Source organism: Benincasa hispida, chromosome 8 (assembly GCF_027475165.1).
Source record: "Benincasa hispida cultivar pf3 chromosome 8, pf3_genome.v1.1, whole genome shotgun sequence".
Taxonomy (NCBI): domain Eukaryota; kingdom Viridiplantae; phylum Streptophyta; class Magnoliopsida; order Cucurbitales; family Cucurbitaceae; genus Benincasa; species Benincasa hispida.
The window spans coordinates 4,403,312-4,420,006 of record NC_143485.1 but is presented as its reverse complement, the minus strand read 5'-3'; the positions used below and the strand labels follow the sequence as shown (position 1 = coordinate 4,420,006).

Sequence of the window (16,695 nt, the reverse complement as noted above, 5' to 3'; positions counted from 1 at the left end):
ATTCATGTGGAGACATATGAGCAGAGATATTCTATACAAAGGAGTTTGTATAAGACCAGACAAAGAAATGTTTAATCTCATTATAACGGTATTCATAATAGAGACTTACATTCACCATGATGATCATAGGTAACATGACCTGAATCCTGATTGAGTTGTGAACTTCTACGTATAAGGGCAGTCCTTTAATTTGTATGAGTGAGGGTGGCCAGATCGCTGACCCAACAAGCCTATCATTTTGAGGATTCATCTAATTGGGGAGCTAAGAACACAACTACACAAAAAAGAAATTCACTTCTCCCCCAATGTTGGGGAAATAGATAAATTACTCCCTTAAGAGTTGATTCTGAGGCTTGAACAATGTGGCGATACAACCTCTCCTGGCACAAGAGGGGTTTAATCATAGTTGAACTATGATTATTTGTTCATTAGAGAGATCAGTGGTACTTTAAGAGTCAGAGTAACTATAGGGAAAAACGGTAATTTTGGTCCAGTTGTTCTTACGAGCAATTTGTAAAGGGTCATCATACTATTGATTGGTTATATCCAATGAACATATAAATATATGTATAATGTGAAGAGTACAACTGTCGGTCTTTAGTAGAGTGCCCGACATTTAACGGATGGTGAATAATTTAATTAAAGAGTTTAATTAATTATTCACGTACTAGTGGAGCTTCAAGCTATAGATGTATGAGGTCCCCTCGGTAGCTCAACGAGATTTAATGAGAATCAGTTTTTGGATTAATTTGAATTGTTCAAATTAATTGAGGGAATTAATTATATATGATGCAATTTACTATAATGTATTTGATACATTATAATATTAAGTATTTTTTTAGAGGAAATAAATATTGGAGTATAATTCAAATATTAATTATATAAATTTGATTCATATAATTAAATTTAATATAAATGTGATTTATATTAAAAGCCATTGGTGAGAGAAAATTGAAACTATAGGCTATATTGTATTTGATACAATATAAAAACTATAGGTCATATGTTATATGTAATATAACATATAGTTATGTATATATGTATGATAAATTAGTTTATGTATATATATATATGTGTATGTATGTATGTATGTATAATATTAATTTATTTAAATTAATTATTTATATTTGAATTATTGGGAGGGAATTAACTTCCTTCCCCAATTTTCTCTCCACCCACGTATCATGTGGGTGGTTGACAGAGGGAGATGAGGATCCTCTTCTTCTCCTTCTTTGGCCATTGTTTTTTAGATACATAATAGTTTTGTATTTTTTTCTCAAGTTTATTTTTACTTCCTCTTTTCTCAATCCTTCCCTTCCATTCCAAAATCACTAGAGCCTATAACTCCTGCATTCTCATCTCAGAGAATACCGTGATAATCATTGTGGTGTTGTCCATTCATTGGAAATGAATTCTATTGAAGAAAGTCTTCAAAGACAAGAGATTTCTAAAACCCTTTTAATTATTTTGTAATTCTTTTGAGTGTGTTGTATTTTTTTTGTTTTTATTTAATGTATAATTGTTTCTATTTCCATAAAAAAATTGAATTCTGAAAAATGGGATTTGGGACGATTTGTTGTTTTCGCTTAAGGACCCTTCATTGAGATCTTTCAAAACGTATATTATAAAAGTTATTTGTTTTATCTTCTGGATTATATTAACTCGTATACGAGTAATGGAAACATATGCAACAAAGAACCAGAAGTTCATGAATCCAGACATATTTACATGACTAGTGATGAAGGTGAAATACCTAAAGATGATAATAAGATTTCAATAAACTATGTCATGATAGGAAAAAGATGGAACCGGACTCATGTAGTTATTGACAACATTTTTGCGTATAATGTTGCTCTTGATATTATATCTAAAAATGAGTATTCTTAACCAAAGTTTGTTTAAGAATGTCGACATAGAAAAGATTGACTTCAGTGGAAGAAGTAATCGAGGTAAAATTAAACTCATTTTCAAAACGTCAGGTTTTTAGACCAGTAGTACAAACACCAGAAGGTATCAAACCTGTAGGATACAGATGAGCATTTGTGAGGAAAAGAAATGAAAATAATGAGGTCACAAGATATAAATCAAGATTAGTTACATAAGGTTTTTCACAAAGACCTGGTATTGAGTATGAAGAGACATATTATGCACTGATGAATCCAATTATACTAATATATTTAATTGATCTAACTATGTATGAAAATCTGAACATGCATCTTATGGATGTAATCACAACATATTTATATAGATCTCTTGATAATGATATTTATATGAGAATCCCAGAAGGATTTAAGGTACCTGAAACATATAAATCAAATTCTCGGGAATTGTATTCAATCAAGTTACAGAGGTCATTATATGGATTGAAACAATCATGACGAATGCGGTACAATTGCCTTAAGTAGATATTTGGTTAAAGAATGATATCAAAATAATCTAATATGTCCGTATGTTTTTATAAAGAAATCACAATCAAGATTTGTCATCATAACTTTATATGTTGATGATTTAAATGTAATTGGAACTCTTGAAGAGCTTTCAAAAGCAATAAAATATCTTAAGAAAGAATTTGAGATGAAAGATCTCGGAAAAATAAAATTTTACCTTGGCTTGCAAATTGAGCATTTAGCAGATGAGATATTTATTTATCAGTCAACTTATACAAAAAAATTTTGAAAAGATTTTATATGGACAAAGATATATTGAACATTCCAATGGAAGTTTGTTCGCTAAATGTGAATAAAGATATATTTCGACCTCGAGATGATAGTGAAGAACTTCTTGGTCCTGAAATACCATATCTTAGTGCAATTGGTGCACATATGTATCTTGGTAATAATACAAGACCAGATATTGCATTTTCAGTAAATTTATTAGCAAGATATAGTTGTTCTCCAACAATTGGAACAAAATTAAGCATATGCTTCGTTATCTCCAAGGAACGGTCGACATGAGTTTGTTTTCTCCAAATAAATCAAATTTTGATCTAGTAGGCTATGCAGATTCTGGATATTCATCTGATCCACAGAAAGTTAGATCTCAAACAGGTTATCTATTCATATGTGGGGGAACTGCTATATCATGGCAATTGGTGAAACAAACCATAACAACCACTTCTTCAAATCATGCTGAAATTCTTGCAATTCATAAGGCTAGTCGAGAATGTATATAGCTAAGATCAATAACTCAGTACATTCATAGAACATATGCTTTGTCTTCTAGTAAAAATATTCCAACGATATTATACGAAGACAATACAATATGCATATCCTAAATTGATGATATATTAAAGGAGATAGAACAAAACATATTTCACCAAAGGTTTTCTATACTTATGATCTTGAAGAAAATGGTGACATCACTGTACAACAAATTTGTTTGAAGGATAACCTTATAGACTTATTTGCAAAATCAATACCATCTGCAACTTTTGACTCAGAGATCTCAAGTGATGTTTCCACGGGGGGAGTAAATATATTGTATTCTTTTTAAGAGTATCAAATTATATGAAATATGTATTCTTTTTCCTTCTCTAGGATTTTTTTTCTAGTAAGATTTTAACGAGACATATTGCATATATAATAGACATTTAAAGGGGAGTATTATAAATGTGTTAAATTAGGTGTATGTAGATGCCCATTATTAGTGTCCATTGGCCATGTGTCACTTATCCATTACCCCATATATTGTCCATGTGTCTCAATATTATACACTATTAGTATTCATGTAATCCACCTCCTACTTGCCAAATTGCCTATAAACAGTGGCATTTGATGGGATTCAGAAGACACATACATATTGGTGATCAATCCAAAAAGATTGGAGAAAATGGAGAAATTCATCTTTTATTGTTTTATTTATTTTATTATTATATTATATTATATTTATTTTAATATTATATTTTATTGATGTATGTGTTCCCCTTGTGCTCCTCAAGTTTGCAACAATTATAACGTATAATGGAAATATCATAAGTCTTTATCATGAGAAAGTTGTAGGCATCTCCCTCTTATGATTACAGTGTTATATTTAAAAATTTGAAACTAAAATTTTAAAATAATTTTTAAATTAGTTGCATTCAAATTATATTCACATATGCGCCATAGCATTTTAACAACCAAATAATGTTATATAAATTATATGCTAATCTTTATTAGATTTTAAAATAAATTTATTGAATAATATTTTGTCCAAATTATTCAAAATTTTATATATTTTTTTAACAAAATTTTCACAGATAGAAAAAATGTCAAACTATTTATAAAAATAATAATAAAAAAATATTGATAGTAGAAAAAATATCAAACTATTTATAAAAATAATAAAAAAAAACATTGATAGACACTGATAGACTTCTATTAGCCTCTATCAACTTCTATCAAAGAAGATTAAAATTTTTCTATTTTGTGTAAATAATTATTTTTATTTTTTTATTTTTAAAAATTTTTCCTTTTTTTGAAAAATGCATGTGCATTAGACGTAGTAAAAATACTAGTTATTATTACGAGATTTGTCTCTTACTTTAAAATTAAATATTAAACTTATTTTTATCTACTAAAATTAACAATTTAAAAATGAAACCTTCCTACATTAGTTGAATATATATCAGAAAAAATTTACAACTATTAGTCAATGATTAATTAGAAAATAATTATTAAAATGAGTTGTTTTCAAATATAGAAAAATGAGCCAACTTATTTATAAATATTGTAAAATGTCACTGTCTCTCGAAGATTCCACCTCTGGAAAGCGCCTACACCTATCAATGTCTATTTGAAAATATTTCCAACAGTTTGTCGTTTAAGATAATTACCTATTAAAATAGTTAGATTATATATTCACATTAGATATAACATGTTACTAAATAAATAGAAATATATTATAAGGACATATAAAATTAATTTTAAATAATTTTTATAATAAATTTTTAAAAATATTTTAATCAAATTATTAAAAGATGTAAATATTTCAAATTTTTAAAATAAAAATTACACGTGTAATGCATGTAATAAATACATTAGTATCGATAAGGTACACTTTTCTTTTTGGTGACTCAATCATAAAAACACAAAAATTAAATGTTTATGGTTATGTAGAGGAATGTCTGAGCAATCAGATGTCGAATTTGGATTTTGGATCCTAGGCTTAGGATGCTATAACAACTTTCTTAAAAGCAACATATGTATGTAGGTAAATATGTATATGTATGTACATATATACATATATATATATATATATATACATATATATATACACGTACGTAATTGAGAAAAATAACATATGGTGTGTGAAAAATATCAGTGTTGGTGGTTGTTGGAATGATGTAATAATGAAAGTGTGGGAAATTGAGAATAATAAAGTTTATAATTAAGAATTTTTATTGAAATTTTACACTACTCATACAAAACTTATCAAACTTATGTCTATAACTAGAAACTAAGTGTTAGGTTTTATGTCTTAAAATTCGTGGTTTGTAAACAATAAAACTTATTTCTAAAAATTCAATAAGTTGTTATTAAAAATATATTGCTTATTTCATTTTAGAAATAAATCCAATAAACTAAAAAGATCCGTGACTATTACATGAGTACTTGAACTATATGTTGAGACATAAAAGTGGATCAGATTCGAGTAAATAATCAAAATGATCTATAGCATATGAATGAGGTTGGGTGCCTTATTCTGGTAACACTATTGGATGCAACCCACTTTATAGTTGTTACAAGAAGTTGTAAAGTGCTACAGACGATATATCTTAATTCATACATGTTATGACATGAGGAGTAGGGGCGTCATGTGCAATGAGTTTGTACAAGATCGGACCACGAAATCAATCACTCTTACTTTCTAATACTGTTTATTGTTTAAGACTGACTATTTCAAACGATGTCCTGGGTAACTTGACCTTAATCCTGAGCTAACTATGAACTCCTGTTTATACGAGATTATACTTAGATTTGCAAGGTGAGGGTTGGCTCAACAGTGTCGGCTCAATAAACCTCCATTTCAGGGGTAAGACTGGGTAGATAGCTAAGGACATATGGTGCAAGATGGAATTCACTCTTACCCACTTTCAGGGATAGTAGAGAGGTTATTCCCTAAAGTGCTGACCCCGGGTCTTGAACAAGGGGCCCCATCCTCTCATTAGCCCGAGAGGGACTTGGTTTGTTGATTGGATCACAAACCAATTGTTCATTAGAGGATCAGTGAGACTTAAGGAATAAGAGGTAATCTTGGGGGTAAAATAGACTTTTGGTCTAGCCATTATTACGAATAACTTATGAAGGGTTAACTCACTAATCATGGTTATATCGAGTGAACATAATATATATACAGTAAAAGGAGTGCAACCATAGGCTCTAGTAAAGTGACCTAGTAATTAACGAATGAGGGTTAATTTGGGCAAAGATTTTAGCCAATTAATCTCGGATCATTGGAGCCCATGATCTGAAAGTCCATAAGGTCCCTCTACTAGCTCGTAAATGGATTAGCCTTGGAGTAGCATGATAAGTTGATTTGAAATGTTCGAATTAGAACTAAGGGAATTAGTAATTATATGAGATATAATTACGCGTTTAATTTTGAAACTAAATAAAATTGGAGAATTGATTAATATTTAAATATGATTTAAATATTAAATTCATGAATAGAGATTCATGATGGTGGATTTAGTGTTAAATTAATTTAAAATTTGATATTAAATTAATTGAATTAATTAAGTTATTTAACTAATTATTAATTATTAAATTTATTAGAAAAATTAATTTTTGTAAAATTAAATACAATTTAAGTTTTAATTATTGAATTAAAAACTAAAATTATGTTTTGAGAAATTACAAATTAAAAAGAAAAGAAGAAGAAAATTGGAAATGGAAAGTTGGGATTTTCCCACTTCCATTTCCAACTTGTTTACACACAATCCACTTCACAATTTTCAGCCATATCCAAGTATGAACTGCAATACATGCAACCTTCATTCTTGCATGATGATCATGCAATATATATTGAGAGATTTGAGTGGAAATTTTCATGCAAGGGTTGCATTTTGACTGAAAAAAGGCTGAATAAATTAGGTTCTTCAAAACGGTGAAAAACCAAAAAGTTAATCTTCTTCTCCATAGAATTCTCTTAATCCAAGCTTATTTTGAATCCCACAACCCAATCCAAGGCACCAAGAGGATAGTAGAGAAGGCTTTGAGGTGGTTCACAAGTTGAATTCAAGAAGATTGTAGCTGAGTTTCGTGATTTAAGGTGTTCTACAAAGATATATCATGAAACCCACTTTGTATTTTATGAACATGCTTAAATGTGAGCAAAAGTCAATGAATTAGAATATTTAATGATCCGTTTTTCTTCTATCGCATATTTTCAAATTCTAACACTAAGCTCTTTTATATATACTTGGGAAGCTTTACATAAGACCGCACTTGTTATACTAAAACAAGACATGTCATTATTTACATGATGGGTTAAGAAAACAAGATATTACAAAAGATAACACCTAAAAGCTTAAATGACACTCATACAAGATAATCTTGATAACTTTGTCTTCATGTGTGACTTTGAGAATTATTATTTTTTTTTTTTTGTCCTTTACTGATTTTGATTGGTTGATTTGGTTTGGGTGTAAATATGATGCACAAAATTTTCGCATTCATCTTGATCTTCTTCTTCTTGAATATTGGATGTACTTTCTTCTTGGTTGGCAATAGATTGAGATGAAATTTATTGAATGATAACATTAAGTTCTTCATTTGATACTTGTGTTATGGCATCCAATATTTTTGATTTTTTAGCTAAGAACAATTGGCATTTTTGTAGGTTTAGCTTCATGTTGTCGGGATAGATGGAGAACCTTTTCTCCACAAAATGTTTGAAGCGACAACTGTACTGAATTTATTCCACCATTTGATTCTATAGGTTTGGAAAAAGCGGATTCTATTTGATTTCATGATTGAGTAATTCCAACAAAAGATTCATGCCAAATGAAAATAATTTGAAAAATGTAAAGTTAAATCAAAAGAATTTGAGAAGATGATGGTTGAAAAATATTTAAAAAAAAAAGAGAGTCTTTTTAAATATAAAAAGATATTTAAAAATATTTACACTTTATAGCAAAAAGTTCAAAAAATTATTCTTTTGGAACTTTTTACTATAAAGTGTAAATATTTTTACGATTTTTTTATTAATAAGAATTTTCCTTAAAAAAACTTTAAAAAATTTGATATGATAGAATGGCCTCATTAAGGCCAAATATACTCTACCAATCATTGAACCATAATGAAAAATTTTGAATCCATGTTTTGCCAAACTGTATAAATCAGGAATGATTAAAATTATTTAACCAAAACATATTGTACAAAGCATTTTGATAGTCTATGAAGGAATAAGTTTGTGGAAGAAACCGATGGAAAAATTGTTTTTAAGTATAAATACTTTGATTCCATTTAGCTGACAAACACGAAAAATTCTAACATTTGAAAAAGTAATCATGTTGGGGTCACCTTTATTTTTGGTATGAGTAATTTCAATTGAGTTGGTATCAACAAAAATAAATTCATAGAATAAACGAGTTTTTTGTGGATCGCTTGGGATAAAATGGAAATTTGATGGAAACCTTTTTTGAGTCGTTTTTGAAATAAAGTTTCCTCAAAATTCTGGTTCAAGTATTGTAATATAAGAAGTTTGGGTTTTGCTATTGTTAAAGGAAGATAATGATGTTCGATAAGTAAATGATTTGTTTGAAGGATTAATTTCTAAATTCTGATGGTTTGATTTTGTGATAGCTTGAACATAAGTAGTTGGAGAAGTAGATGATTCCTTAATGTTTATAGGAGAAGAGTTAATTGTCAAGGTAAAAAGCATTGAAGGGATTGAAGATCCAAGAATTTGAAATTCATTTGATAATCGTACTGGTTGGGAATTTTTTCCTTTTCGATCCTCGTACTGATTGTGAAGATTCTCTTTGGAGAAATTGAAATGCTTGAGAATATGAGGCATACGTTTGTCAAGGTGTTGACTGTTGTTGTTCTTGATCACATTTATTATTCTCTTCTTTCTTGGTAGTAGGATTCATTTTTCCTTCCCTTTTTGTCTCACTTTCTTTTTACTCTTGCCTTGGAGAAATTCTCTTTTGAGATAATCAAGAAGAGAGTTTATACTCCATTTTATAGCCTTAATTTTGAAATCAAAACAAGAAAGTATTGCTTGCTATCTAGCGAAAATTTATCATAAAACTAAATTAACATCCTTTTGTAAGATATTATGGTTGCTTTGGGAAGAGGGGGCTGCCCTCGGCTCGATCATCCTATTCGCTCCAACAGATAGCCATGGTTCTGTACTCAAAGCAACTTCGTCACTTTCGTGTACCCATCGGACGATAGCCCTTTCGGGAGTTCCTTAAGGACCGATTCACTCTGCGTAGATTGACTGAATGCAGAAAGCCTTCCACTGTATTAAAAAAAATTTTGATTAAATCACTTTGGAATTTTTTTTGTACATATAACAATTGATAAAAAAAAATTTCAATTGTTGAATACTTTTTTTGAGATCCTAGCCAGATGCCTGAATGATATCTAATTAGTTGTTTTTAGTCATCAATGGATTCATTGAGAATGCCACCATAACCTATATGTCTGATGCATCTATTGCTACAATAAGTTATGCACGTGGATTGATAATGGATAAACATGGAAGACTTTTGATTAAACCTTTAATGATTTTAATGATACATGTATATTCTCTTGAGTCCATGGAGGAAGAGTTTTCCTAAGTCTTTGATGAAGTGGTTCACATGTTTGTCTAAGATTTAGAATAAAATTTAATATATACTGTAAATATCCTAAGAATCTTTTTAATTGATTTTTATGGGTGATCTCATCTGGAAATTTATTAGCCAATTCTATCGATCTTTGGATTGGTTTCATTGTTCCTTGGAAAATGTCCTACCTTAATTTTTTTTGTTGAAATAATTTTATTTTAGGTAAGGAAACTAATGGACCATTTTGTTTAATTATCTTGTAAAATATGTTGAAGTGTCTCAATGAATTGTGAAAATATTAAGACATGACCTATTAAAATACAAAATTCACTCATTCCCTGAAGTCGAGTTAAGTAGATAAATTGCTCTGATTCTGGGGCTTAAACAATGTGGTACCACACCCTCTTCTAACTCAAAAGGGGTTTAGTCATAGTTGGACTATGATTTATTATTCATTAGAGGGATCGGTGGTACTTAGGGAGTTAGATGTAACTATAGGGGCAAAACGGTTATTTTGACCTAGTTGTATTTGCAAACAATTTATGAAGGGTCATCACACTGTTGACTGGTTATATTCAATGGACACAGAAGTATATCTGTAGTGCAAAGAGTGCATCTATCGGTCTTTAGTGGAGTGTCCAATAGTTAATGGATGTTGAATGAATTAATTAAAATAGTTTCATTAATTATTCAAGTACCATTGGAGCTTCAATCTACAGGTTCATGAGTTCCCTTCTGTAACTCAACAGAGTTTAAATGGGAATCAATTTTAGATTAATTTAAATTGTTCAAGTTAATTGGGGGAATTGATTATATATGATATAATTAATTTAATTTAATTATTTATGATATAATTACTATACTGTATATGATATATTATAATATAAAGTTTATTTGAGAGAAAATAAATATTTGAATATGATTCAAATATTAATGATATGAATTGGATTCATATAATTAAATGTAATATAAATGAGATCTATATTAAATACCATTGATGAGAGATTTAAAACTATAGGTTATATGTTATACATGATATAACATATAGCAATACATATATATATATATATATATATATATATACTAAGTTAGTTTTTATATATCTATATATATATTTTTTATATGAAAATTATTTATTTATTTATTTTAATATTTTGAAATTAAGGGAGGAAAATAACTTCCCTTCCCTAATCTCTCTCAACTCATGACATGTTAGTGATAGGTGGTTGTGAATTAGGATTTTTTGGCTTTTTCTTCTTCATTTGGCAGAGCAATGAAGACACAGATTTGAGGAAAAAATTCCCAATCTCTCTTCTCCTTTCTTAGTTCTCTAAAACGTTTCCTTCACCAAAATTTCAAGAGCCCACAACTCTGAGAGTTTATTAACTGGGATTAGTTGTTCTATAGTATGTGATAATCTTGAAGAAAGTCAAAATTTCCTATTTGATAAATAGTTTTAACATCTATTTTCTTTATTGTCCAATTGTGGAGGCTTTTCTTTTTTCTTTTTTCTGTTTTTGCTATATGAAGCTCTTGACTGTTAACTATAGAGAGTTGAGAATTATTTGCATAATTTTTAGGGGAAGTCCTAAAGCTTTAGGAGATAAATGTGTATTCATCAATCTGTAATGCATTCAAAATATTGCTACAATGTTTAACCCTAGTTCATATTTAGAATCTTAACATCAAGCATTAAGGATTGAAGCATGTTTGGATCATGTAAGATACAAAAAAGTTTGGATAACAATTAAAGTATACTAGTCCCTTTTCAAGATCTGATTCAATTATAAAAAGAACTGAGTTTGAAATTTTTTTATGTCTTTTATCAAGTAATATTATAAGAATTTGAGTATTTAGACCTACCCTATAAAGATATTTTATAGCAACTTGAACTAATCCTATACGAAGAAATTTGTAATTTTTTTTTTATGTTGAAGAGTTAATTGTCTAGAGAATAATTGAAGAGTTTCTGAGAATTTATTAATTGGGATTAGTTGTTCTATAGTCTTGATGCGATAATCTTGAAGAAAGTCAAATTTTCCCATTTGATAAATAGTTTTAACATCTATTTTTTTTAGTCCAATTGTGGAGTTTTTTTTTTCTTCCTTATTTTTGCTATATGAAGCTCTTGACTATTAACTATAGAGAGTTGAGAATTATTTGCATAATTTTCAATTATGTTTGAATTTTTTCTAGTATGGGTTTTGGAGAGTAATTTTCTAATCAACTTAGACATTAAATATTTAAAGCTTAAAATCTCAACAAATTTCTAATTATCTATTGTGAGAAATAAGCAAGACGCTAAAATTCTACAATCATGGAACACTGAACTTATCAACGGTTTTACGATTCTACTATCGAAAACACATGTTTACCAAAGTGCTATTCAATAGAATTTAATATCAAAGCTTGATTATTATCACAAAGGATGGTTAGAAAAATATTAAGACAAAAGCTTGTAAGTAACTAGTGTTTATCTTAATTGAAGTATACTATCCTAATGCATGACTCTGATACCATTTGGATGTGACACACGGTGTTAGAGGTGGCAACATGAGACATGTGATAGTGATGTATAGGTGACACGTGGTGTGTAAAAAATGTGAAGTGTTGATGGTCGTGAGAATGATGGAATGATGAAATTGATGAAAATATATGAAATTGGAAATAATATAGTGCATAATATTTATTGAAAATAATAAAAGAAATAAACAATGATGATGAAAAATGTTGGAAATAAAAAATTAAAAAAAATTTACTTGAACTTGAAGATGATAATGGTAAAGGAAAAACGAGATTAGAGAAAATAAGAACCTTTATTAAAATTTCACAAGTATCAATTTAAAAATAAAAAACAGAGAAAAATAATGCTGGCTGTGGGGTTCGAACCCACGCGCACTTATGTGCAGAAGATCTTAAGTCTTCCCCCTTAACCTCTCGGGCAAACCAGCTGATTTGCTGGTTGTTTTGAAATTTTAAAAGTTAATTAATTGTATCGAATATTCTAGACGCCAAGGCTTTTCCATGAACATTCTAGAGAAACAGAGAAAACAACTCCATTCATTCTTTCATCGTTCTCATCCTCAACCTCGAACCCTAACTTCTTTCGAATTTGATTCTCCAAAATTGTGGGCATCTTCTTCTTTTTCCTCCCATTTTTGAATTGGGAATCTGCAATTTCCCTTTCGGCCTCTGAGATCCGAGGGGTGGAATGGCGGAGCATTTGGCATCCATATTCGGGACGGAGAAGGACAGGGTTAACTGTCCCTTCTACTTCAAGATCGGGGCCTGCCGGCACGGTGATAGGTGTTCGCGGTTGCACACGAAGCCTAGTATAAGCCCCACCCTCTTGCTTTCTAATATGTACCAGAGACCCGATATGATTACTCCTGGTGTCGACGCGCAGGGGAATCCAATTGACCCTCGCAAGATCCAGGACCATTTTGAGGTAGATCTTGTTCTGAATTCCCTCTTCTTTTCCTTTTCAATCTCCTAATATTTTGCCAGTGCGTATTTTTTCATGAATTTTGATATAATTTTTTTGAAGGGGGTGGGTGTGGGTCTTGGCTTTTTTTTTTTTTTTTTTTTTTTTTTTGATTTTTTAATCATAATCTTGCTGTAATTGTAGAGGTGGTTTAGTTTGGCTGATTTAAGAACGATCGTGTTATCTTGGATAGATTGAATATTTTTCTTGTCCTAATTTACATCTTTATGCTTTTGGTGTGGCTTGTGAATTTTGTTGTTTTGAATCATCATGCTGGGTTGTTAGTTTCTTGTTGCGTGTGGAAGAATTGTAGCTTAATTGTTGATCTGCGTACATTTCAGGAGTTCTATGAAGATCTATTTCAGGAACTGAACAAGTACGGGGAGATTGAAAGTTTGAACGTTTGTGACAATCTAGCTGACCATATGGTAATACTCTCCTCATTGCTGTTGTTTGAAGGAAACTGATTTTAGAATCGGCCTTTCAACTTTGACATATGCTATTTCATTGTAGAATTAGCTAACCAGTAGTTATCTGATGTGTTTGATTAGGTGGGCAATGTTTATGTTCAATTTCGAGAGGAGGAGCAAGCTGCAAATGCTCTTCGGAATCTTAGTGGCAGATTCTATGCTGGTTAGTTGGAGTTCCTGTCCCGCCCCTTCCCTCTCTCCTGTCCTTTATTTTTCCCTTTTGTCATTCTTTTTCATACTATCTATCAATCATCGTGTTTATACTATTTGTATGAAGCTTTTGATTTTAAAATCCTTAAATTGATGTGTAACATATGTAAACCATTTCTTTGCAGGACGCCCGATCATTGTTGACTTCTCTCCAGTTACAGATTTTAGAGAAGCTACATGTAGGCAATATGAAGAAAATATGTGTAACCGTGGTGGATATTGCAATTTCATGCATTTGAAGAGGATCAGTAGGTATATTTTCTTCACCACCTCCCTCCTTTCACTCTGAGATGTATTATTCTTCCTGTTGATTTTGTTTTGCCACTTCTGCTATGTGTACATCTGATAGCCATGTTATTTTCCTGTCTTTCAGAGAGCTGAGGCATGAACTGTTTGCAATTTATCGTCGAAGACATAGTCGCAGTAGGAGCAGAAGCCGCAGTCCCTATAGACATCGGAGTTATGAAGAACGCTCTTATGGCAGGCATGGTCATAGTCGAAGGTATGATGAGAGAGATGCTTATTATGAAAGTCGGGGTATGAGGCATAGGACCACAAGCCCTGGCCATAGAAGCAGAAGTCGTAGTCCACGAGGAAGAAAGAACCGAAGTCCGGTTAGAGAAGGGAGTGAAGAGAGGCGTGCTAAAATTGAGCAGTGGAACAGGGAAAGAGAACAAGGAAATGATAATAATGGGAATTCTGATAACAAAAATAGCCATGAGAAAAGCTACAGTGGTGATGTGAAGTACTCAAATCAAACCTGTGGCTATGAGGAGCAGCGACAGCAACTGCCTCCTGAGCAAGGCTATGGTTACTGATCTGTTTACTTAAACTTAGGTACTACCAAGGTTTTGTTTGAGGTCTTGCATTCATTTGTTAAAATTTTCATAATACTCTTATCCCAATTCGTGAGAGGTTGCTGGTTCTAGTGATCTGATCTCCCCAACCTCTCCTTGATTTTTTTCTTTAGCTCTTATCCCAATTCGTGAGAGGTTGCTGGTTCTAGTGATCTGACCAACCTCTCTTTGATTTTTTTCTTTAGCTCTTAGAGTAGGTAACAGCAAGTATTCCTGATAGTGGATTGGTCAGCTACATGCACAGTATAGAGAAATTAAAAGAAAAAAAATTTAGAAAAAGGGAAGAAAGGGGGAACTGTTTGCAAGATAGAAGAAACACACGAATTGGTGCTAGGAGATGCAAGAAATGATCCTTGAGAATCAAGTCTTTTCCCGTATTTGATGTCAACCAGTTTGTTTCCTTTGATTTGTGGAAAGTTAGAAAATGTGTAGAAGGAAACCCACTAGCTAACTAGAAGGTCTCTGTTATGCTGTTCGAGTAAATCTAAAAAACATTATAATTACAGAAAAAGTCGTCGTAAATCTTTCAACATCCTCTTTTTCTTGACAGTGATTTGTTCTTGGATGCTGTTCGTCTTCTTATATTCAAATCTCGTTAACATGCATCAATTGCATACTTCTAATATCCTTTATTTTATAGCAAATGTATACATTGATTTTACAGTCAGGGATTAAGAGTGCTGCTCATGGTGACTTGTGAACGATCCCATTATCATATTACGGTTTCTTTTCCCTATGGACTTCTTTGCATTACCATTTTGTTGATATTAAGAACAAATGTGATCTCATCATTATCTAAGTTTTGCAGGTTCAGGTTGTTTCCCTGCTTCTAAAGTTGCCAAGCTAAGACGTGACCATGAAATTTTTGTACAGGTTAATATGGTCCACTGTGTAGGATGATTGGCTTTACAGGATGTGCAGGTTATGGCTTTAGAAGAACCTAGGAAGACGAGGCACGTGACGAAGATGACATTAGCTCACTTTGGGAGTTTTAACATTGATGTTGGTGGCCATTGCAGGTTTGAAATGATGCAAACATTTTGTATTTGTTTTATATATTGCTGTTTGAGTGGAAGAGAACTTGGGTTTGTGCATGCCTTTTGTTTCCATATTTGAAAGAACATTACGGTGAACAAGGTATTTGTGATGAAATGAATACTATCAAAGCGAACATAAGCGGGGGTTCTTTCCCTTAGTCGATTTGCTCTAGGGTGACTCAATAGCTTCCCATTAGTAGTTCCACTTCGACATCTCGGAGAAGTTCTAGCTTCCCTAACTTCCGCAACCTTCTCTCTCTCCTCCCTATCGCTCTTTTTTTTTGACTTCTTTCAAAGGGGAATGCAGGCCTTCCTTAGAAGTTGTCGCTCGATCGATACCCATTTTGACGGGGTTTCCTCAAAAATGCAATCCAAAATGACAGTCTACGAAAGAAAAGTCAGTTATGCCCAAAATCACGGGAAAATGAAAGTGGAATGATTTCAATTGTTCACACCTCTGTCCTAAATCAAAGTTGCAAAGCAAGTGAGAGCTAGGTAACATCCGTCAGCTATTTCCCGATGCTAAGCTAAACTTCGGAAGATTGGAGTATACAACTATCAATGGATAGGAGACCACAAGGTGTATCATCAAAAAGGGCGGCGTCGGGCAGCTTTCCTCCACCTATACTTTCCTGGTCCTGGGGCTTGCGTTCCTTACTTCAGTCTGTCTTTCAGTATACTGGCCATCTTCTTCTTAATGGCTGCCTGCCATCTTCCTTGTCGCCGTCCTCCGCCTTTCACCTTCTTCCAGGGGACGAGCTTGCTCTTCCGTGGAATTCCTATAGTTTACGAGGAAAAGCACCTCCAACAGGCTAGGGCCATCTACCTACAGCTACCGTCCCTTCATACAGCTCGAATCATTCTCAGATGCCCCGAG

The 16,695-nt window shown here is 31.6% G+C and overlaps 1 protein-coding gene and 1 non-coding gene across 5 annotated transcripts; one reads left to right on the top strand and one right to left on the bottom strand.

The window, feature by feature from the left end:
- Positions 1-12,628: 12,628 nt before the first annotated feature.
- Positions 12,629-12,711, bottom strand: TRNAL-UAA (transfer RNA leucine (anticodon UAA)). The gene has a single exon. It is a non-coding gene; the product is annotated as a tRNA-Leu (tRNA).
- Positions 12,710-15,875, top strand: LOC120083027 (splicing factor U2af small subunit B-like). Of its 4 annotated transcripts, none has more exons than XM_039038516.2 (6): positions 12,710-13,208; positions 13,586-13,672; positions 13,796-13,877; positions 14,050-14,176; positions 14,298-14,761; positions 15,655-15,875. In XM_039038516.2, exons 1-5 carry the CDS (start codon positions 12,972-12,974, stop codon positions 14,740-14,742), a joined length of 978 nt encoding a protein of 325 aa, XP_038894444.2. In that variant the 5' UTR covers positions 12,710-12,971; the 3' UTR covers positions 14,743-14,761; positions 15,655-15,875. The 4 variants fall into 4 exon arrangements, with proteins under 4 accessions (XP_038894444.2, XP_038894445.2, XP_038894443.2 ...); XM_039038517.2 differs by having other exon boundaries at positions 15,590-15,875; XM_039038515.2 differs by having other exon boundaries at positions 15,446-15,875.
- The last annotated feature ends 820 nt before the right edge of the window (positions 15,876-16,695 follow it).

What these genes read in the sequence shown, in the direction of transcription:
- LOC120083027 (XM_039038516.2), top strand. Translation starts at nt 12,972, where the DNA reads ATGGCGGAGCATTTGGCATCCATATTCGGGACGGAGAAGGACAGGGTT. An exon ending in AGATCCAGGACCATTTTGAG is followed by an intron (nt 13,209 to 13,585) that starts GTAGATCTTGTT and finishes CGTACATTTCAG; the next exon opens with GAGTTCTATGAAGATCTATT. An exon ending in TAGTGGCAGATTCTATGCTG is followed by an intron (nt 13,878 to 14,049) that starts GTTAGTTGGAGT and finishes ATTTCTTTGCAG; the next exon opens with GACGCCCGATCATTGTTGAC.